General features: G+C 31.0%; 3 protein-coding genes and 2 long non-coding RNA genes across 16 annotated transcripts in view; 2 read left to right on the top strand and 3 right to left on the bottom strand.

Moving 5' to 3' along the window:
• Positions 1-463: 463 nt before the first annotated feature.
• Positions 464-3,292, top strand: LOC125386725. Its single transcript, XR_007227109.1, has 2 exons — positions 464-2,957; positions 3,048-3,292. It is a non-coding gene; the product is annotated as an uncharacterized LOC125386725 (long non-coding RNA).
• Positions 3,293-4,398: 1,106 nt separating this feature from the next.
• On the bottom strand, positions 4,399-10,998 carry LOC100650099 (transcriptional adapter 2B). 3 transcript variants are annotated; one of them, XR_007227105.1, is made up of 11 exons: positions 10,864-10,998; positions 10,676-10,773; positions 10,264-10,323; positions 10,038-10,179; positions 9,657-9,874; positions 9,341-9,570; positions 9,033-9,264; positions 8,381-8,430; positions 7,883-8,246; positions 7,372-7,546; positions 4,399-6,348 (listed from the first exon to the last, which is right to left on the bottom strand). XR_007227105.1 is itself a non-coding variant. In XM_012318151.2 (10 exons), the coding sequence occupies exons 1-10, from the start codon at positions 10,868-10,870 to the stop codon at positions 7,442-7,444; spliced, it is 1,506 nt and encodes a 501-aa protein (XP_012173541.2). In that variant the 5' UTR covers positions 10,871-10,998; the 3' UTR covers positions 4,399-7,441. The 3 variants fall into 3 exon arrangements, 2 of the variants coding, with proteins under 2 accessions (XP_012173541.2, XP_048269760.1); XM_012318151.2 differs by having other exon boundaries at positions 4,399-7,546; XM_048413803.1 differs by lacking the exons at positions 4,399-6,348; positions 7,372-7,546 and having other exon boundaries at positions 7,915-8,246; positions 8,381-8,470.
• A 231-nt stretch (positions 10,999-11,229) lies between these two features.
• Positions 11,230-22,883, top strand: LOC105666657. 4 transcript variants are annotated; one of them, XR_007227108.1, is made up of 5 exons: positions 11,230-11,367; positions 20,479-20,846; positions 20,952-21,188; positions 21,288-21,540; positions 22,754-22,883. It is a non-coding gene; the product is annotated as an uncharacterized LOC105666657 (long non-coding RNA). The 4 variants fall into 4 exon arrangements; XR_001099471.3 differs by lacking the exon at positions 22,754-22,883 and having other exon boundaries at positions 21,288-21,738; XR_007227107.1 differs by lacking the exons at positions 11,230-11,367; positions 22,754-22,883 and adding an exon at positions 17,572-17,662 and having other exon boundaries at positions 21,288-21,738.
• On the bottom strand, positions 11,736-17,445 carry LOC105665616 (dol-P-Man:Man(7)GlcNAc(2)-PP-Dol alpha-1,6-mannosyltransferase). 3 transcript variants are annotated; one of them, XM_048413802.1, is made up of 9 exons: positions 17,197-17,445; positions 16,599-16,731; positions 16,303-16,476; positions 16,067-16,220; positions 15,594-15,738; positions 15,273-15,499; positions 14,929-15,177; positions 13,275-14,797; positions 11,736-12,673 (listed from the first exon to the last, which is right to left on the bottom strand). In XM_048413802.1, the coding sequence occupies exons 1-9, from the start codon at positions 17,320-17,322 to the stop codon at positions 12,609-12,611; spliced, it is 2,796 nt and encodes a 931-aa protein (XP_048269759.1). In that variant the 5' UTR covers positions 17,323-17,445; the 3' UTR covers positions 11,736-12,608. The 3 variants fall into 3 exon arrangements, with proteins under 3 accessions (XP_048269759.1, XP_048269758.1, XP_012173542.2); XM_048413801.1 differs by having other exon boundaries at positions 11,736-13,199; positions 17,197-17,444; XM_012318152.3 differs by having other exon boundaries at positions 11,736-14,797; positions 17,197-17,444.
• The window catches only part of LOC100649977, an 89,133-nt gene continuing 84,371 nt past the window's right edge, over positions 18,267-23,028 (bottom strand). For all 5 annotated transcript variants that reach the window (XM_048413796.1, XM_048413798.1, XM_048413795.1 and 2 more), the window contains 3 exons: positions 20,507-20,694; positions 19,837-20,032; positions 18,267-19,055 (listed from right to left, as the gene is read on the bottom strand). In XM_048413796.1, the coding sequence (XP_048269753.1) occupies positions 18,777-19,055; positions 19,837-20,032; positions 20,507-20,694 (663 nt within the window). In that variant the 3' untranslated portion in view covers positions 18,267-18,776. The remainder of the gene's footprint in view (positions 19,056-19,836; positions 20,033-20,506; positions 20,695-23,028) is intronic.

Here is a 23,028-nt window from a genome sequence, read left to right on the forward strand (position 1 = left end):
GTCTTTTACATTGTATTTGGAGTCGTTGGAATACGTTAAATTGAATTATTAGTCAATTAGTCAATCATAACTGCAAAAAAAAAAGAAAAAGAAAAAGAGGAGAAAGGTTATGGAAATATTAATCAATATTTTCGAATATTTACGACCTTTCTAAAAAATAATTTTATGATCAACTATACAATTGAGTTGCAAATAGTAAATCACAAGTTCATAGGAATGAAAAAAGCGTGAGAAAATCATACGAAAAATATAATTATTTATTGCAAGCAAAGTATATTCCAAAGAGAACCGTTAGTCTCATTGCTACCTAATTCAATGTTGTTCGCGAAACGAGTTTATATAATACGAAATGAAAAATATAAACGTTCAGGGAAGAAAAACAGCAGTTTATGATATCATTTCCATTGAATTTTCTCTTCCTCCTTTGACACATGAAATATCGTATGCTTGAAATCGAAGAGGATATATCGACGGCTGAACAACATTTTAAATTATTAATAAATGAGTAGCTCATTAGATAAATCGATAGATTTAAGAAACGAAAGTACATAATGGTCGAATTTTGCTTTCAGACTTTGTAACTCTGTTGCAATAGTCTTTAACATAAATTGTACTATAACCTAAATCTGATTTTTTCAACACATTAAATTCAAATTTCACGTTTGCACGAAAAATTTTATCTAATTGCAGCTGTTATACAATATCCATAAGGACGGGTACTTGACACAAGAAACGACGTGAGGAACAAAAGATATTCTGTAATCGGATTTTTGGAAATTTACCAGTTTTATTTTTTACTTTATTTTTATTGCACGCGTTCGTACGGAACCGTGTGTCGCATCTCTCGCTTTTCTACGACGATCCAAACATTTCCCCAATGATGTTGTGAAAGCAAGAACCGCATAACGATACTATCGGCAATGGAATATCACAATTCAGAAACGAAAGACGATCAAAACATCTTTACCTCCGGGGAAAGAAGGAACAATGTTGCCATAAATTATGTTTGACCTACATGAATTACACGACGCAGTAGAAAAGCAGGTTTCATTAAAGAAAAAGAGATTATTAAATCCTGTAAGCAATTCACTTTTTATTCCTACGTGGCTTTTTTCCTTTATCACCTGTTCCCAAACAAAAAGGCCGCTGCAGAAACAATCCTAGCGATCTTGTCTGTTCCGATTCGACGATTTTATCATGTGTTATCCTGTCTGAATCGCATTCAAGTGTTATTTATGCGTCTAAATCAGTGGAACATTCATCGAACCATTTGCGATCTGTTTCAATCAACTTGAGTTATCGAATTGTATTTTCGAACAACGAAAGAGAATGCCAAAGATTCGTTCGACATCTTATTCACCTTGTTTCTTCCATCTAGACTTTACTTTACTTTACTTTACTATAGCTTTACGATTTTATCAGATACAACGAAATTGATATTTATAATGTATAAAATATGACACGTGAAACTATAAAAATTGATAAATATAATAAATATATAAATATCCAATTAATATATAAATATATAAATACACATATGCTTTGTATATTATAAATATCGATTTCAAAAATATATTGCATATAATATATATTATAATTAATGGATGAGACATTAACGGTTGGTGCTTGATGAGTTAAGCGAATACCATGATCGTTTAGGCAAATAGTTTCAGGAAAGAGATGACGAAACCGATAATAACAGAATATCGTTTTATTTTTAGAAATCGAACGAGGGAGCGAATGATTTATTCGACGTTTTACTCGATTGCAATCATGCGTTACTAAACGAGAATAACAAAATCGTGGAAGAATACAGGGGGAAAAATTCCGAAATGAACAGATACGAACGAAGCGTATATTCGCGTTGAATTTATAAAGAATTCAGGACGAGAAAGAATACGTTCGCAAAAAATCGTATTTGCGCCAAAAATCGATACAATCGTGTTCTTTTATTGCCACGAGATTTCTCAAATTTCAAAGTAAGGCGAGAGACAGGTTATCGACGCCTGTCATCTCTGCTTTTAATGTCGTGTTAAACGTGCCCGTACGTACGTTAAATACCTTTATGCTCGGAGACAAGACGAGACGTAAAAGTTCGAGAGTCAAGCGAAGATTTACATACGTGTTTACGTCTTTTAACGTCACATTTTTATACCAACAACTGGTTTAAATCATGTATGCAGAACAATTAAATTTCCTATTGATCTTGCGTAATTCGAACGATCTTCTGTTTTCTCTGCGTGAACGCATTCTTTTCTTCCAAAATATTTTCCGCGATTATCAATTGCACCACCTTCTTCCTGAAAAACGTCTGTCTGATTTTACACATAGTAACAGCGCGCAGAACCGTTCGAGAATTATTCGTCGAAAATGAACAGGTCCCGTTACACAAAATCCGCGAATATCCTTAAACGTCGTTGAAAAAGAAGTATCATAGACTTGTCCGAACAAAGGGAGTAATATAATCGTAGCGTTTGTGTTTATGGAACAGTAACGCCAATAAGGAGACTAAAAAAACCATAATCGGAAATCTACGCGATATTGGAGCAGGCGGCGAACGACGTGCAGAGATAAGAAAAAAGAAATGACCAAGACGTCTGAGCCTTTCTATGTAAGAAATTTCGTAGATTTGTCTAGCGTGATGCATTATTAGCGATTCTTTATTCTAGGCACATACGTTTCAGGGACAATCATAATCGTCGATTATTCTAAATGCGACAAAAGCGTCGCGTAAAGCATCGCGTAACGTGTCGAGGATCTTAGTTTAGACTCGATGAAGTTGCGCGATAGAGTTGCTCTATTAAAGTACGGTAATTAATAAACGAAGTTATAAATGAAGGTATATCTGGTCCTTAAGGTCTCGGAAAGTTTTTAAGTTAAGTTAAGATTTATAAATTAACAAGATTAGAACTCGTGTTGCATCACATTATTATAATTTAATGTTTACAAGGAGCAAGGTAGGAATAAGTTACAGCATAATATTACTATTTATATAAATACAATATATTACATAATATAAAAAATTAAATAGTTATTTATGGTAATAGATGCCTGCTAAAGCAGCCGATATTTACGTACAGTTACATGCTTACATCAAAGTTTGTTTGATCTGCCACTAACCGGTTAACTGCGTTCGACATGTACACACGTCATTCCTGAACTTCATTTTGGTACGATTGACGCGTATACTCGTCGTGTGAAATAAAAAATTTACCGTTTACTATAAAGGTCCGAAACTTTAGCAAAATGTAATATAAATATGTATAAATGTAAATATATTGCTTTTTATAAATCGAGTCGATTATTTTCCCCAGTGTATCCCATTTGTGTACTTTACTGCATATATCCTAATTGTTTTGCGTACTTTATTATTTTTTGACAATTTTTAAACTTTTAATAACAGTACCGTTTTTCAACGATGAAGCGTTGATTTCTTAGCGAACAAGAACGTAATACTTCCTCATTTGGCTTGATTTTATTTCAAGGGATTTTTTACACTAAATTCTAGAAAATTTGAAACCAAAGGTAACAAATTAAGTGAAACGAACGCCTTACCTCGGATACTTTATAAATCTTTTCATATCATGCGCATTCTGTTATTTAATTATTCTAAATAAATTCTATTATTTAATTATTCTAAATAAATTCTATTATTTAATTATTATAAATTATTATTATTATTAATAAATGCGCATTCTATTATTTAATTTATATGGTTTAAGATTTTTCACAGATGCACTAAAGTTCGTAATTTATCTACCAACGAGGAAAGTCACTACATTCAACTGGTGATTTCAATGACTGGTAATACGATATCGTTTGATAAGCGTACTGGAGGAAAAGTCTTAAGATATTAAATATCTCCCGCTTGCAGAAGACGAATTTTGAAACATGCGAAATAAATCTGTTATTTACAAGAGTAGAAGGACGTAAGGAGTAATATTAAGATTGAAAATACATGCAAGAATTAATTCGCCGAGCAAATATTTGTCTTAACGAAGAAAAAAATGCTTTTTTGCTTAATTATTAAAAACGTGTTTCTCGCAATATTTAGCAAAAATCAGAGGAACACGATTACCTTGTGGGAAAATGTGTTGTAGAAAGGAAATTAAAATATTTCAAAAGTAAGAAAATTTGCTGCTTTGACGTGATGAATTACGTCTTTCATGAACGAATCTAGATAAGAATCTGATAATTTAAAAAGGTCAAATGTAATTCTAAATATATATATGCTACTTAAATTAGTAAAATAAACTTCAAAGCAGCTGAAGATGAAGAATATGAATAGCGTTGTTTATTAGAGTCTGCTTTAAAGATTGTGATACACGAAGTGAAAAAATAGAAAGGAATTCAAGGAACAATCGGGGAATGGTATAGTATAATAAATAGAAACACAACTTTAAGGGAAAATACCTATTGTACAGTTTATTTTATACATTCAACGACTTGTTTGATTCAAGTACAAGAATGAAAGCCTGTTTTCGCTTTGAAATATTAATTCTTCCATTATTTCTAGAACAATGAGGAGCAAGAAACTCATTGTTTTTTATACAAATACTTATGAGAATAAAACTGGTATTCAATTTTGAAACACTTCCAATCCAACGGCAATACATTCACTCATCGATGATCATTCTAATCTCTTCGAACAAAACAAATTACTATATCTTATCGTTTTTCGATACAAAACAAAACAAAAATATGTATTCAATTCGTTCCCTAAATTTTATAAAAGTTAGAACGACGCAGTGCGCTTGTGTATTTGTTACAAAGGTCGCCGCGACGTTTTCACGTTATCGGATTATTCTTTTCAACTTCGTAAATTACTATATACGTTTTAAGTAACTACAGGAAGGCGTAGCGGTCTCTTCGTTCGAGATAACTTTATGTTCATTCGTTTGAACAGTCTCTATTTTTACAGTGGACCATTTCTCATAGAAATATTACAGTGAAACGACGGACATGTCGATCCGTGCAAGTTACCATCAACAATTAGAAAACAACGAAGAAAATCTAAGGTAAATCGAGGAAAAAAAAAAAATAAAAACAAAAAAGTAGAAGTACAAAGCTTTCAAAATATTTGATTTACAAAAAAGTGCATCAAAAGCGTCTTAAAAGAATGTGAAAGTTCTGCGAAGCAATAAATAAAAATAAAATCTACTACGAACGTAGAAATGTTAATGTTAAGCAAAATAAAAAAGAAACAAAAGAATAAATCTAGCGTTATCGTAAAAATTACGTGATAATAAACGAAACTCGCACATCCATCGACTTCCGTGTAGGTCCGAAACAAGCAATAAAAAAAAAAAAAAGAAAAAAAAGAAAAAAAAGAAAAACGTCATAAGGGCGAGCGTAAAAAAATTATCGCGCCCATTTGCGGAAGCTTGGGCAAAAAATACAGTTACATCGAATAAAAGGGATAATAGTCTTCTACTCTCCGTAAAAAATATGAGCAGCTATTTCCCTACTTTGTTATCTAGCTATTTAGTACTTAAGCAATATGCCACAATAAGTATTATTTCGAAATGAAAGGTATTTTTTTAGATTTCTTTTTTCTCTTCAAATATATGACTTTTTTTAATAATTACTTACAATCGTAAGTAATTTTCTTTTTCGTATATGTACATATGTATATATATATATATCTTTTTCACATATTTTTTTACATTTGCATATATAATAATACAAGATAAACTTTTCTCATTTTAATCTTTCTCTCGAATTTAAGCCGTTCGAGACTTATGTAAACGAAGATATTCTTGGAAGTACTGAATTACATTAAAGTAAACGATTAATCTTTTTATAGATTTTTTCGAGTTCCTTAAGCATACAAGAATACAAATGAATTTTGCCATCGAGCAAATAGTGTGGTTCCTCGATGCTTCCACCTTGTACGTTTAAGTTAAAAGCTGTTGTTAATACGGTACATCGTCCATCCAGGGTATATCTTCTCCTCATTCACAAATTTAATATCTTACTCCTCCTTTCTTCATTTAATAATTTAAAATTATAAATAGCTACTATTAGAAGCAATGGAAAATGATTAGCTTTTTTTTTTTAAAAGTTAAAGTGTCTTTTTTTGTAATACGAGTTTGGCTCCGAACACCATCATTATCACACTATGCACTTAACTCTTCGTTAGTTTATACCGCGATTACGTTTTGTGCTTTAAAAGTAGTATCACTAAGAAGGTACTATTTTTCGTTCATATATACAAATATTACACAGGCAACAGATAAATTACCTAATACCATAGTATCTTCATTGTAATAACAAATATCCTCTTATAACCTGCTCTTTGTACCATCCTTTATCAATAAGGAATATCCTTCGAATCGTTTCAAGAATCTATGGAATAAAATGCATTAGTTTGCGCTTGAATCATGCATGCGAAAGACGATTAGAGTACTTCTTTTAATGAACAAATTTGTAAGAATATGAAGAAATATCTGTATGTGTATGTTTATCTATGTGTGTATAATTTGTCGAGGACATTACACTTATTATTAAGCTAATAATATTCAATACTTTCATGAATCTCAGCTATATAAATATTTTAAAGTGCTTTTTATTTAAATATTTTAATACATATCCAGCCGACAACTTTTAAATACTTATACATAAAGTATCGATCGATGATAAATTCCCGGATGGATATGTTCCAATTATCCAAATGTTGTATTAAACAACGATCTAGAAATCTCAACTACGACGTGACTTCTTCCTTACATTTCCTTATTGTCAAGTATGGTAACAAATCACATTTAAAACAGATAGAAAGGAGCATGTGCAATTAATAGTCTGTACAAGAAAACATGACAGTGGAAGAATTAATTGAGCAATATGTTCATGGCTCTATAAAGGCAGTGTAAGAGATTTTCTAGACAAAAAGTGTTAAATAATTCATAATGTAATGTTAAAAGGTAAACGACAATCTAAGGTAACAATGTTCATTAGAATAAAGTACATATGTTAGCGGAAGTATACCATGCGGAACGGCGTTGATAATTTAATATTTGAGTCTTTAAAAAGCCATTAAGAATATCACCAATAAAATTGACAGTTAAATCGTTATATACGATAACTGTTAATTTAACAAAAACTATAAAACTCTTAATAAAAGAATTTTATACTTTTTAATGAAGTTATTTTAAAGACAGTCTAAATTAATGTCTCGCTAATGAATAAGACAAGTTAATTAATCTTGTTTTCTATCGTTCCTAACGATTCATCCGCCAATACATTTCTCTAAACGTTCACCATTTGAACAAGAGTAAAGAATATCTTTACATATTAAATTATGTACACACACATTCTCTCTCTACCTGTCCTATATATGTTAATTAAATCAGACTCAAATTTCAATTATACCTAGGACTTAGTTTGCAAAATAAAAAGGTGACTTAGAGTTGAAATGGTCGTTAATTTTTTACATATTTAATCAATTGGCCGCGATCCAGCCATTTGCTACCAGATAATGTAATATTTTACTCTCTGGTTCCGACTGAGGTACAACGCCTGATCTTCTATTACCATTTAGATATTCCTGCAATCATATAATTTATGCGTATAAATAACGTGTATATTTGAAGAGTTAACGAAAAGTATTTTCGCCTAAGATCTATCTACAACTACGACAATATCTCCGATATCAAACGAAATTGTGTTATTATTAAAGAAAGCTTTTGAAAACAAAAGTTATGAGGTCATGGTCAAATATGTGAATGAAAAGTAACTAAATTATTTTATTATATCAATCATGTCCGAATAAATGTATCAGTTTTCTATAAAAACACTATGATAAATTAAGTAGCACGATATGGCTTATTTTACAACGAATTTAATTTTTGATAAAAAATAATTTATCTACCTAAAAACTTACTTGCAACAACAACGTCTTTTGTGTTATATATTGCGTTGGCTTCAAATCAAGTTGAAGACACAGAGACTTTTCTTGTTTTGTTAATAAATGAGCCGCTGCTTCCATTTCTATATCCCGTTCCTCTGAGTCTCCTGTTGTCGCACAAGATTTTCCGGAAATAGCCGCAGTATAATTCTTTTCTGTGACAGAACTGGAGCTGGTAGAATGCTGGCTGGAACAATTTGGATTGTTATCCGGCTCCACCCACTGATTGGCTGGAGTCGTCATCCGATTGGGATTGGTTTGATTGATTGAGAAGCTGCTGCTGGGTAAGTCTTTTGCAATGTACTTTCGGTCGGTGGAAGAGTAATTTTTTTCTTCTTCTCTGCAAGGTATAATAGGGGACAAATTTACCTTTGATTAAAATCACCTGTTTTAGTGAATTTAATCGTTATTGTAGTGTTGTCATCTTCATGAATTAAAGTTGTTGAAATAATCTGTTTTAAAATAGTCCTGTACCTTTTTTTTGAGGTGTGGCGGTGTATTGGTGTGGACGGCCCACTGCTGCCCTAAGTGAAATGCAAACTGATACAATCTGTTCACAAATGCCTGGCAACACGCACCACAAACAATGGAATTAGTGAGAGAAGAAGCAAAAGCTAGTGTATACGATATAATTAAAACTCTGCATTTCGTATTCACACACATACTTTTATTGAAATTTTTTATAATTAGTAATATATTCTCGTATCTGTTGTAATATTCGATCGATACATTTGTGTTAAACGCGTGTGAATTTTTTCATAATATATTTGACGTAATCATAGAATGAACAATATACATATTAAACAACAAAACATGGAGAAACATAGAGAAGAAACCTAAGAATCCTTTAATATTGAAATAATGATCGTCAATGTTTATTTTTATAAAATATGTTTAAAACGTATTAGAAGCATAAATATAAATGATGAAAACAGATGTTTTTAATAATTCAAGAATTCTACTAGCTTTTACGAGTGTATATTTGTGAAATGTACTGTGAGATTCGAGTAGATATACCTAATATTACACAATAGAGTATAAAACAAAAGGTATACCATCCGAAAAAAATTTCAATCGCCATTGCAATGTGGAAAAAGTTAATAGATATGTGGATACACATACTTACAGATTTCTTTTCATGCCAGTGATCCACTGCATCATTTTGTCCCTGAGTTTGTGCAATCACTTGTTCGAAATGAGCGCATTCTTCGTGTCTTGTAATACCATGCTCTCGGTAACGATACAATTCTGAAAGACGTAGTCGTAGTTCTCTTTCTCTTTCAAGATTTGTTAGAAACTGTTCGTATTCCTGTGCTGTGTAAAACTGTGCAAATACTCGCATCCTATCCCTAAACTCCCTGTAAATTATAAATTTTCCATTAAAGTATCGCACAAAATAAAACGCTACTGTTGTTAAATAATGATTAAACATACTTTTCCTCCTTCGATTGTTTTCTCTTCATTGTCTTATCTTTCCTAGATGAGGCAAAAAACGCAGAAACAAGCTGGTAATCTCGTACGACTCTTTTTCGTCGCGCTCTCTCTCTTAAATTATTGGTATACATATCAACTTGTGCAAGTTTAAGTGCTATGTCCAAATCATCATCTTCTGCAGGGTTCAAGAATAATGAAGAAACAAGTGACTCTGCTTCATGGTTGTAGTCCTGTAAAGGAAATTTTAATATTTTAATACAGGTATAATGTAATACAAAAGGTAATACAAAGGTGTGTTGTATAATTTAAAACATACCCTTTCAAAATCATCTCGTTGTGGCATATATCCCAGCTGTGCAGCTTCTTCTGGAGTGATATCCAAAGGTGGTAACCGAGATGTGAGATCAGGCGATAGAGGTCCATGATCTGACTTAGTTTGATCTGTAAGATTTGGTTTATAGCTTTCTGTAGGAGGCCATGTATGTTTTCCAATATTGCCATCAAGGTATCTAGCAATATACTCTTCTTTTGCTTCTGTAAGGCAAAAATAAATTAAGTACTGATATTATCAGTAAAAGATTGGTATTTAATTAAGTTATTAATTAGCTTAAAATACAAGCACACCTCTTTTTTTTTAAATTGTCATAAAATTACCATATAATAGAATATAAGAAATTTCAATATAAAATCACTTTACCTTCTGGTGAACGTGTTTCAATATGTTTACTAATGTCTTCCCAATTTCCAAAACCAAATTGCTCAATGGCATCCAGAAGTCTAAGTTGTTCCCTAGCAGTCCAATTTCCTCTACCATTGAATATACTAATGGTGCCAGAATCCTATAGTGATAAAAAATTATTAATTTTTTAAATGTTATTATACGAAAAAATTATATTTCACGCTTAAAAATGATTAGTATTTACCATAAACTGATAAGAGTGATCATTTTTATGTGGGCCAATTTCAGCTCCAGCGGAAAAACACTGTAGAATTTAAAAATATTATTTTCTTTCGAACAATTCTGAAGTTTGTTGTGGAATGTTGATGTTTTTGTATCGTGTTAACGGAACTGACATATATAGTATATACGCATGTACGTGCCTCCACGTGATCACCGGTTTCATTCAATTCGCGAAGTAGAAAGGTAGTTACAGTATAACTTGTTCCACAAAAAAAGGGTGGGGACTAAAAAAAGGAATCTCAACACGCAAAATCCAGTAAAGCCAGAAGGATAGACGAAGATGTGACAGAGGGAACAGGGCGGGGGGAAGGGAAGGAGCGGGGAAGAAAGGAGACGTGAACACGTGATCGAGAAACAAGCGTTCACTCGCTCACCTGCAAACAGAGGTCGAAATCTGGGCATTCTACACATCTGACACGTAGGCCCGAGATATCCTCTTGACAATAGGTGCAGTTGTATTTAGCATACAAATCTGAAACCGAACAATCGTAATACATTAGATCGCCAATGACAGTTCGTTCGGGTGCCAATCAATATTTCGTCCATCGACGTAAATACATACCCGCCATTATTGTCCTGCAGGGTTCTTCCAGAACGATCCGGATGACGTCACCGCATGCCAAAAAGCAATAAGTTTACGTATCACGTACACTGAACGTGCAAGTTTGACCCCATTTTTTCCGCGAAATCGTACGAAAACGCGGAAAAATTCTGGTGCGCCCGCCTGGACGCTCTAATTATCGTGCAAGCGTAAACTCGTTAGAAATCTGAATGGAAAAAATGTTGTTTACGACTGTTGCGTCGCGAAACGAGTACGCATGCGTTCCTTCTCCTACCATGTAGGTAAACTACGTTTCAGTTTCGCCAACTGTGTAATAAGAAAATTGCCCTCTTCCGCAACCCAAATATAATTTATCCGCGCGCATTCAAATAAACCAACACTGTTTTAGCATCTTTCAATTTTTTTCGTTTATATAAAGTCGGACATCGTGCGTGAACATATAAAATATATATCGAATAGAACAACAGATTAATACAACCCCGTAAATACGATAAAATGTCGGCTGTAAGTAAATATTTTTGAAAACATTTTTTATTACGTTTCTGACAACATATCAACTTCTTTTTGTATTGTATATTACATAAACATTACATTATAAATTTATCATAATGAAAATATTTATGTAATATGCTCCTTGAATGTTATCAAATAATTTGAAACATGTAAAATTACATTCGTAGATTGTTCAGTTAAAAGCTTTTCGTAAGAACATTATCTTATCACATCGATCAATTTGCATGGGGCGTCCACGATTAATTTCTGATAAAGATTTACAGAAACTGAAATTAAAGCAAGCAAGAATGCAGGTCTAACTGATTTTGATATAAATATAAAATGACGTGATGTATGATAATTAAATGAACTCCGTGTAATTTATATATAATTATTTTCCATTTATTTAAACAGTGTGAAGATAATCTTCCCGTGTATTTGAAGTGTGGTACACGAGATAAAGTGGTATATTGGATCATTGTAGCATTTACTGTGTATTCCACAATACAATCATTTAAAGGAATAAAGATATTACTCGAGAAATATTCATAGAATTATAAGAAACTTATTGCAATAAAAAAATTTAACATTGATTAATTGTGTAATTTTCTTTAATAAAATCTTTAATTGCAATTTGGCCGTATTTGATTATCAATGATTGAAATAATAATATTAGGTATTAATTTACAGTTTTGATATTAAATCACTTTTACTTATTGCAAAATATTAATACATAGTAAGTTATACATGTATACATATAATTTTTTAATATTTTACAACATATAGAATTTGGAAGAAACTTTAAGGCACTTGAATGCTCTGCAAATACCAATATGGAAATGAATGTACTTTCTTTTTGTGATAAGCTCTATCTGATGAGAATATGATTAAAGAAATAAACTTAAGTAACATAAGATACGGTAATGTTTTAGCTACAATAGGAAAAGCATAGGATATGAGAAAGCAAAATTTAAATGCTAGGATAGAAAAGAGAAAATAATGAGACCATTCTCATAAGGCAGCTTAGCAAAATTGTAAACAGTCAAGGATGAATAATAGAATTATGCCCTTCTTTTTAAACATGCATTGGTAAATATTAGTTTTATATCAAATAATATAATATATAGATAAATATGTCAACATCTAAATATATAAAAAATTAATAAGATATTTTTACAATACACAAAACAATTACTATATACATACATGTTAATATTAAATATGTAAACTTCTACTGTTAAATATCTAAATTTCTAATTTGGATTTTTGTTTTTAACAAGTATACATACAAAATAACAGTTGTGGCATCTTTGTGATACTATATATTAAACAAATGCTTTATCATTTTTCAGTATTTTTTGATATTTTAGACAATAACACAGAAAAAATAAATTTCGTCTTTTTCCGTGTTGGTAATGCATGAGCATTAATTAAGATATACATTTTTGTTATCACAGAACAACGTATTTACAGTTTACTATAATTATATAACTGTACTATTAAAAAGCACAAAATAATGCGTTATTTCAACATTCAATTTGAGCTATTTCTCATTTTTTTTTGCATCATTTCATCTTTTTCGTTGGAAGCATAATCATTTACTACAGTGTTTGAAACACTATTACTAGATTTTTGAGCATTTATGGGGACGTTTTTGTTATTGGCATACGTGATAAAATACCTTTCTTGTAAAACTTTATTTGTACCTTGGCTTGAGCCATCATTTCCATTAATATTTCGAACGATTTTTTCTGCTTTTTCTGTATTATATATCTTTCCTTCATTATTATAATTCTGCATTTTTGAATATTTTGGAGATTCTGTTGGGAACTGATGAGCCCCTACTGCCAGTTTTGGTAAAATTTGTGGTTTAGGTTTGTCATTTTTATTTTCAAAAGTGTTTATAGTAAATGTCTTACTTTTTTTTCTTCGTTGTACTAAATTTTTCAAAGCTTCACTAAACTGCATTAACGTTTCTGCAATTGGTCGTTCCATATATGTAGCTTCAATCTTTTCAAATAGATCGTCTTCTTCTGAAGTTAATTCGCTTTTTATTTGTTTAAACTGATTTATTATGTCCCGTAGACTTTCTTTGGCATCTTTGATTGTTTTTACATCTCTACTTTCTGTCATAATATCTATTCTTAGTAAATCTTCTGCTTTTTTTGTATTTGTTTCTGTAGGTTGCTCATTATATTTAACACCTAATTCTTTTTTATCTATTTCTGAATCTTCATGTACAAAATCTTTTTCGAATTCTTTAAATTGATTGATTATATTTCTGATGCTTTCTTTTATATTAGGTGGTTTGTGTTGATCTGTTGTTTCTTGGATTACTTCAGACTTTTCTTTTAGTTCTTGCTTTATCATAGGTTTTTCTTTGGTCTCTTGAATTATCATAGGTCTTTCTTTTATTTCTTTAATTATTACAGGTTTTTCTTTTAACTCTTGAGCTATTGCAGGTTTTTCTTTTAATTCTTGAATTACCGAATATTTTTCTTTTAAGTCTTGCTTCGTTATAATTTTTATTTTTTGTGATGATTCTATTTTTATTGGAATTATTCTTTTCACTTTAGCATTAATTTTCTGTGGAATTTCTGGTAATACTTTCTCATCTATTGCATCTTTTCTTAATTTAACTGCTTCCAGTTTTTCTTGAATAAGTTTTTTAACAACTTCCTTTAAAATGTTACTATCTTGTTGAACATTATCAAGTTTTAATCTTTCTTTAGCTACTTCTAGCTTTTTATTTTCTTCTTCCTTTATATCCAATTTTTGTTCACTAATATTAGAATTATTCTCAACATCAGATTGCAATTCAGTATTGCTTTCAGTCATGATATCATTTTGTAGCTTTGGTATGGTCTGTAGGTTTTCTTCATTGATTGATGTGTTTAACTGTGATAAATTATTCTCAGATATGTTATTAGGTAACTTTTTTGTGCTTAATGATTCAATGATTTCAGTAGGTTCGTTTGTTTCGTTATTTAATTCATCTTCTGGTACTTCTACATCTAATATATTTACATCATTAATATTTAATGGTTTTTCAAATTGCTCTAACGACTCCATTATTTCATCCAATATTGGTTCCATATCTTGTACAGTGTTATTTATGACATCCTTGCTGCCTATACTTTTCTTTGTAGCATTTTCCTTTGATTGCTTCAAAATTGTCTGCAGTGATGCTTTCTTGGGATCATATCGTATATTAGGCTTCCTTTTCATGATAAATATAATTGGTCTAGTTTTTATCCTTATTGGTGGTAACATATTATAATTTAATGCTATATGAGAAAAACCATCTACAGAATCTAAGATATCGTGCGTTTTAAGATATGGTTTTATATTGGGTGAGTATTTACTTTTGGCTTCCATTAAAAGATGTGTAAATTGAAGCATTTCAGGACTGTCAATAGTCAAATTTTCTTGTTTTGAATAACTGGAAGTTAATTAATCATAAATTAGATTATACTATTATTTGGGTCTAAAGAAATTTACCTTTAGTATGTTATCTTTTTAGAGAGATTGGTCATTTTATGACTACTTCAAATAGTCATCTATAAAACTTACATCCAAGAACTATTTGTTTGAGTAAATCTTGAAACTCCTGTTTGTGCAGTTAGAACATCAATGTGTATATGCACTGGGTTGATAGAATCTTTTTCGAGTCTATGTAATTTAGCAATAGCTAAACCACCAGGATAGTTAGAACCAGCGACACATAAAAGAAACATAGAAAATAGAGCATTTAAAACTAGATGGCCTAAAATGGTTAATGCTAAAATTCCATTCCATGGACTTTTCCCTCTGTTTTCCCATCTAATTTAAGAAAACAAAGAATTGTATAATTACAATTTCAGACATTTAAAAATTAAAAGTAGCTCAAAAAACAAAATTAAATGTAAGTTACTTACATTCTATGACAAACGGCTGCTGCACTAACATTTAGCAGTGGAAAGACATATATGATAAACCTCAATTCTTTATGTGGTAAAAGTGAGAATAATGCAACAAATGCTATACCAGGAACTGTTAATGCTCGAACTCGTGCATCCCATAACATACCCAAGGGTATTAAAAAGTAAGATAAACCTAACCCACGAGGCAGAGCTGAGTAAAAATACCACAAGAATGGCGATGTCTGTTTTTATGTTAAGTAATATATATATATATATACTTTAAAATGATCATTTTGAATAAATGCATTTAAAAATAGTGACTCTGATAAAGGATACACCCCATTCGCTGCTTTTATTAAGGATAGTGTTAAAGTAAAATACTTCTCCTTCAGGCCATAATAATCGTCTCCAAAATATAGAGTCTATTGTGATCGTTAGCGTTAGAAAAAATATACCGGCCGGAATCGCAATTTTAAACAGTCTACAAAATTATTAATTTTATGAAGCTTTTGTTTTAATGATTTATATAGCTTTAATAGATGAATGTTTTCTATGTTACGAAATTATTTTTAATCACTTTTCTTTCTACTTTTAACAATAGCATAAGTCTTATTGCAGTTTATCAAATTCATGTTTAATTTAGTTATTTTTGACAGAAGGGTTTTGTTATGTTAATAAGTTTTATAAGCAAACAAAGCTTACAAATCAGTGCAGTTTTGCAGAAGGTTCCTTGATGATTCTAATCACTTCTGTATGCAATGTTACAGCCATACTAGGAATCAATGGTCCACAATATAATATGTAAATACCTTAGTATGGTTAGTTTCTTGTTGGCTATATCGTACAAAAGGAATAATCCCAGTAGCATGGCAAGTTCTGCTCTGAATATTATTATTGCTGCTGCAGATGACCAAATAAATATCATGTGATTTTGTTTCAACCATCCATACAAAGCTAGTAGTACTACAATATACATATAATGTACAAGTATTAATTATCATGTAAACCACTAAGTAAAATACAGATAATATTGAATTTAAATTACCTAGTGGCATAGCCATTATATTTGGCAATGGGCGACTTAGATAGTACATAAAGTGATATTGTGTCACAGTAATTGCAACAAGCCATTTTGTAAATTGCAAACCAAATATGCTTTGTAAAGCACCTTTATATAGCCTCAATGTGCCTATTACTAACAAGCCCAATGTTGCTCTTACTGGAAAAACATGATACTAATTACCTCTTTTTAATGTGATATGTTTTATAAATTAAAGATTTAATATCAATAATAAGATAAAAGTTGTTAATAATGCTAATTAATGATATTAATCAACTTACCAATGTATTGAGCAAAAAATTTATTAAGTTGCAAATAATTAATGATTGCTATTAATGGCGATGCCAAGCCTGATATTATAATTGGTCCCATGAACGATCGTGGCACAACTCCAGGAAATTCATGATGATCATACTATCATAGAACAAGAATATGTTACAAACGATTAGTTATTTGTCTTTATTTTCTTTTTTAATGAATGTATGAATATGTTTTTATACAAATGTTCTAAACTATTTGATTTTCTTTTTGGCTATCTTTTTGGCTATGTTTTTGGCTACAAATTATCATAGTATGTTATTAATGAACGTATATAATTTCGAAAATTTTGTTAATATACTTTCACTTTAATGAAAGCAGAAATTAATATATTAGCGAACTCTTCAAGCGTGCAGAAACTATATCAGCTGATCGTAAGTTTATAAATACATGCATCTGCTTCTAAATATAATGTCTAAGTTTTTGCGTAATATCTCTTTGATTGTATGTCAGCAACCTGTCAAGGCAGAAAGACAAATATTCTCTCCCTTATTACTACTTATTTAATTCTTAAACACTTGTCTACTAATATCATATAGTTCCAATAAATACTATAATTACCTCCGACAGGTTAAAACCATGGTATAAAATGTCGTGCATAGCCTGTAGATTGAAACTTTCTTCCACTTTTGTAAATGGACAGTACAATAAATGTACTAAAGCCACCAAGATGATTAAATGATCCATTATTTTATTCTATACATGGAACAGGTTCAAAGATATTGTAAAACTTCGCGTTTTAATCATGACAATCTAACGAACACAGACAACTTTTTAAATACATATTTCTTGTATCAACCGGGAATACCACGTCGTCTGCTCTCATGGACTCCGTCCAAATTACGTATGTACTTTCATTGCCAACATTCCAGGTTTAATATTTCCTTAAATTTCCTAGAATTTCGTGTTAATTCACTATAATTTTTTCTCGTCAAATCCAACAGTTTTTCAACATTTTCCAGATAAGAAAATCCAACAAGTCTCGTAGTATTTTAAATACGATATAATATTTAACATAATTGAAAAGGTAGATATGTTGCTTCATTATTATTCTTTTATTAAAAAGTTAGTTTATTAGCTCCCAGTAATTCATTATAACAATAATGTTACAATATTTTCGTTTATTAAGAAGATTAAGCGCTATAAAAATGTTTCCTCGTTCGGTGTGGCAATCTATTTCGATGAAAACTTACAAAATAAATCACAATATTTTTAATATTAATCAAAACGGCTTTTGCTAATAATTAATTCATCAATTCTAAACAACCTTCACTAATTACATACGGTTATTATATGAGGACACAATACGTTCTTCGTTTTGGGAGGATCGATTACAATGCGACAAATAGCCATATAATATTTCGCTACTATTATTGTATAAAAAGATACAAATATGTATAAAGTAAGCGTTCCAAAATATATGTTATAAATTTTCACAACGGGATGCCGTAAATTTTAATTTCTCTTAAACAGATAGTTATTAGTTTATGATCTTTTAATTCACAAAATAAACAGAGGAGATATATGTATATATTATCATTTCTGCATATCTTTTGTCTGCATATTTTTCGAAAAAATAACGATCAAACATATTCGTTCGTTTCGCTACGTACAAATGTATATACAGTGTGTAGAGAAAATTCGTACTTTATTTTAGTATAATTGGAAAATACATTTGTCCCAAATACACGGAGGAAACCTATAGATTTCAAGCTGTAGATACAAATCGCTTTTACATTCGTCTCGTGCACATGACCGATAGATGACGGTCTTCTGCGAGATTTTTTTTCCATTTATGTAAGATCCCATACAACATTTTTTAAGTATTTCATAATCAACGCGACGCTTGTATAAAACTGCATCGATCGCACGAACAAGGTAGAGACAAGGTGCTTCATGAAAGCTGCGTTTTATTAAAAATATCGTAATTATTGTGTTTATATTATTTCATACTTTACTATAAATATAACATCACACTTCAAGCTACGATTTAATTTAATCTTTCGTTCTGGTTTCCTTTTCTTCTTTTCAAATTTTATTTCAAGTTGATTTTTCTCAAAATAAAGACACTTTTATCTATCTTGTTCCTGCTCGATGTACGTATATAGAAAGATCGTTTAGCAGAAATGACTCCGGCAGAATTAACGCCTTGGTTTCGGCGCTCGCGAGTGTATCGGCTTATTGTGTAACATGTGTTCGCATTTGGGAATGTGACGCTCGGCGGCGGCCTTATTGAATTTTCTTCCGCAGTGGGGACACTGAATGTAATCGTAGTTATCGCTAACCGGCGGTGGTGGCAAATCGCTGAGCTTGCCTCCTGCGGCCAGGTGTGCTTGTACTTGCTTGGCCGAGCGTATGGCGTTAATGAAATCCTCGTGTTTGCGCCGCCAGTTCGACTTTATCTCCGGCTTCTTCGATTTCTGAAACATGCAAAACGACAATTCGTCTCATTCCTTCAGATCGATATCTCTTGTCCTTCTCCCTAAAAGAGAAGAAAAAAAAAATAAAACGATTGATTCTTTCGCGATATAAATGGATCTCTTATCGATAATGGATTTCTCTTCGTGATACGGACCAGCCTTGTCATTAAAAAAGATTTCTATCTATTAAAATATATATAAGATAGTGGTATTCTTCCACCACTGAGAAGATTAGGTTATAGGTAAAAGATATAGGTTTAGGATATAGGTTAGCAACTAAGTGATTGCGGATTTTGTCATTAGGTGGTTATGATAAAATCCGCAATTACTTAGTTGCCAACCTAATATATTCTAGCATCGTTATTGTCATTATATCGCACGTTGAATTGTGACTAATATTATTTGAAAATTACTGAGAAAATTGAGATAATTACATATCGTGGATGGTTGATATCATTTTTTCAAAATTAATCTACCAATAACTAATTGACTAATAATTACCAGTCATTTTCACTGATTTCATAGTTTTAGTATTAAATCACAAAATCTTATTTACTCGATACTTAACGTTTTATCTAAATACACTGCATATAATTCGTACTCTTACGTTAGTCTTGTCCTTCGCGTTATATTTTTTTATAACGAGTTGAATTAATTTTTACCTTTGTAAACATGGATTTAAAATTTACTTTGTTTAAAGCTTCGTACAGTTAGAATGAACTGAGATGGGAATTTTGTAGGATCGGAAGAGGACGAGAGATTCGGGACAAGAAGTACTGACCTCCACTTGTTTTTTCACAAGTCCTTTTTTCACGAACGGTTCGAGATCGGTGCCTTTTACGCGATACATCATCGTATCGAATTGTTTCCTCTTTTTCTGAGTCGTTTTCGCGCAAATTTGCTCGTGAAGTGTTACTCGATCTTGAGCGAAACGGCGGCCACACATTTTGCAAGGAACCAGAGCGTCACTGTAACATCTTTAGAAAAGAATTTCGTGAGATTTGAAAAAAACGTTGATATCTTTTTTCGTAAAGAAAATTGATCGAAAAGTTCCGTCAACTCCCAAGATTATGTTCGACACAAGAGATTCTAAGATAGCAGGATAACGAAATATTTCCTTTTTCTCTGATATCTGTTGATGTTTCTTTTGTTTATTTAGAAATTATTTATAATTTGTTCATAGTAAAAATATTACTTTTTTCACAATTATTTTCATCGTTACAGACGTCACATTTTAACAACTTCTTTTAGCTGCATTCTTTCTACTCACAGTGTATAAATTTATCGAGCAAAATAACAATATCAGCCCTAGGATATTAAACACTTTAAAATAAGGATAATTTTAGGTGCTACGAGTTTGACGATAAAATATTTCCCTGAAATATTAGTCTGAGATATTACAAGCTCCTTAATTTCGTAACAGGAAAACCAATTACTCTAAAAATTCTTACGTCGCTGCCGCGGCTCCACCGGTTCTGCTAGAAGCTGATCCTTTGTATCCTGTTGAACCGGAAATTGGCGCCTTTGCTCTCGAAGCCATTTTGCTTCTAGAACCGGAAGTCTGACCTTGCATGGGGCTACCACCAGATGTGGACGAAACAGATGGTGGCCGTGTTGATTGCATGGAAGTAATCTGTTTCTAATTAATAGAAACGTTAAACGATAATTATTTTTACTACAATAGAATATTTTCAATAGAATATTCCAAAAAAATGTTGCAATAGAAGAAGGCCAATCTTTCAACAAAAAGTTTCAGCCAGGGAATTATTAATATATATTAAAATATTACAGGTATTAAAACTCTATTATTAATATTAGAATTATTAATTATAAACTATTTATAAATAGAACAATCTTTTTCATTTACAATTTGGCTAATAGTCTTTTGCTTTACAGGGACTCTAATAAAATATTGTTCATATATGTTGCTTATTGTTAAATGATGGATTTCTTATATTGCATGAGGACATTGCTCTTGCAAAATAGTTTATTTTTATTAGCTGTTTATAATACTTTTGCTTTAATAAATAGCTGGTAAACTGGTGATTTTTCATATGCATCACACTTTTAAAAAACGAATAATATGAGAGAAGATAAAATGAGAATAACAGAGGAGAAAGTAAAAGCAATTTGGTAACTATTCGATTCCTAATATTAAGAAAATTATTCATTGATATGAAATGTACGAAATACCTGTTGATACTACTGTTTAATTTTGTTGTTGAAATTTAGCAAGGCGACTAGGAAATTTCGCTGTTGCGAATATTTCGATTAATTAGAAGTTGGAGGAAGAGGAATCCATGTGCAGCGAAATCGCTGGATTTCCCGGGTTAAATAACGTCAAAGAGCACCAGACATTTTACTCTCTAAAGCTTTCTACTTACTTCTCACATACCAAACTTCAAGCTGTGGCAGAAAAATTGCATACGATATTCGATTGAAATTATCTTTGCAACCAAGAGCACATCATTCGCAGACGAATTATGTTTGTAAATTAATAGCATAAATGCGTGAAGTTCCTTTCTTGTATTATATGTCTAGCTATGCGAGAATTACAATTAGGATACTTTTATTAAATTCGATTACATTTTATCTAAACTGCTGTATTTTATCATATGTTTTTATAATATAAATTTTGTCTGCATTTAGTAACAAAGATGAGAACATTTTTACTATAGTGAAACTATCAATGCAAGTACAATTACTTCTTTGTCCTTGAGATTTTTTATATTTCTGGCACATCAGATATAAAAAGTATGTACTTTCTCAACAATTTGATTACATTTTATCTAAACTGCTGCATTTTATCATATGCTTTTATAATATAAATTTTGTCTGCATTTAGTAACAAAGATGAGAACAGTTTTACTATAGTGAAACTATCAATGCAAGTACAATTACTTCTTTGTCCTTGAGATTTTTTATATTTCTGGCACATCAGATATAAAAAGTATGTACTTTCTCAACAATTTGATTACATTTTATCTAAACTGCTGCATTTTATCATATGCTTTTATAATATAAATTTTGTCTGCATTTAGTAACAAAGATGAGAACATTTTTATTATAGTGAAACTATCAATACAAGTACAATTATTTCTTTGTCCTTGAGATTTTTTATATTTCTGGCACATCAGATATAAAGAGTATGTACTTTCTCAACTTTTTATAGAAAATAGATATTAATATAGATATTATAAAGAAACAAACAAAGGAAAGATACACAGTTATGAAATATTTGGTTTTAACATTTAACGTATCCAAATTTTGCTACCTTTGTGTATTTTGCACCTTTCATGAACAAAGTATTGCAGAATTTGGAAAAAAAATACAGTGCCATGAATAATTATGAACTGCATTTTATTTTTTAGAATATTTCATAATATTCGAAGCAAAATTGACAAAATCCTTTAATATAACGTAAAACAAAACTGAAGATTAAACAAACAAAACTTTGTCTCTTTCGAAATCTGGAGGAAATCTTCCTCTAATTAAACTTGTATTTTCCATTGTGAAAAAACATAAACTCAGCATAATTAACTCAGTTAATTTTGTTACATTCAATATTCATTCAATATTCTTAACAGATGTTTCTTTATCTCTGATTACTTCTATTAATCTGTTACTCTACATTATCTACCAACTTATTCAAAGCAAATCATATTCTTCTTTTTTAAATTCAACGATATTTTCTACAGGTGGCTCCTCCCGGTCATAAACTTTTCACGCTGAAATTCCCCATAGATTGCCGATTGGGATTTCGGACGAGGACTCGATGCTGGCCATGGTAATAATTCCATTTCGAAATCTTGAAATCATTTTTCTGTACCAGCGGCTGTACGAATAGAAACGCTGTCTCGCTGAAAAATTGTCTTTTCGTCTCCTCTTTCAATTACGTAAGAATAGCGTTCAATTTATTTTTTACAAAAACATTTTCACTTATCATATCCAGGCAGGAGCTGAGGTTTCTTGA

Source organism: Bombus terrestris, chromosome 17 (assembly GCF_910591885.1).
Source record: "Bombus terrestris chromosome 17, iyBomTerr1.2, whole genome shotgun sequence".
Taxonomy (NCBI): Eukaryota; Metazoa; Arthropoda; class Insecta; order Hymenoptera; family Apidae; genus Bombus; species Bombus terrestris.

What these genes read in the sequence shown, in the direction of transcription:
- LOC100650099 (XM_012318151.2), bottom strand. An exon ending in ACTGGCATGAAAAGAAATCT is followed by an intron (nt 8,431 to 9,032) that starts GTAAGTATGTGT and finishes CATTTCACTTAG; the next exon opens with GGCAGCAGTGGGCCGTCCAC. An exon ending in CGCCACACCTCAAAAAAAAG is followed by an intron (nt 8,247 to 8,380) that starts GTACAGGACTAT and finishes TATACCTTGCAG; the next exon opens with AGAAGAAGAAAAAAATTACT.
- LOC105665616 (XM_012318152.3), bottom strand. Translation starts at nt 17,322, where the DNA reads ATGGATCATTTAATCATCTTGGTGGCTTTAGTACATTTATTGTACTGT. An exon ending in TATAATGGCTATGCCACTAG is followed by an intron (nt 16,221 to 16,302) that starts GTAATTTAAATT and finishes TGTATATTGTAG; the next exon opens with TACTACTAGCTTTGTATGGA. An exon ending in CAAACAAATAGTTCTTGGAT is followed by an intron (nt 14,798 to 14,928) that starts GTAAGTTTTATA and finishes ATTAACTTCCAG; the next exon opens with TTATTCAAAACAAGAAAATT.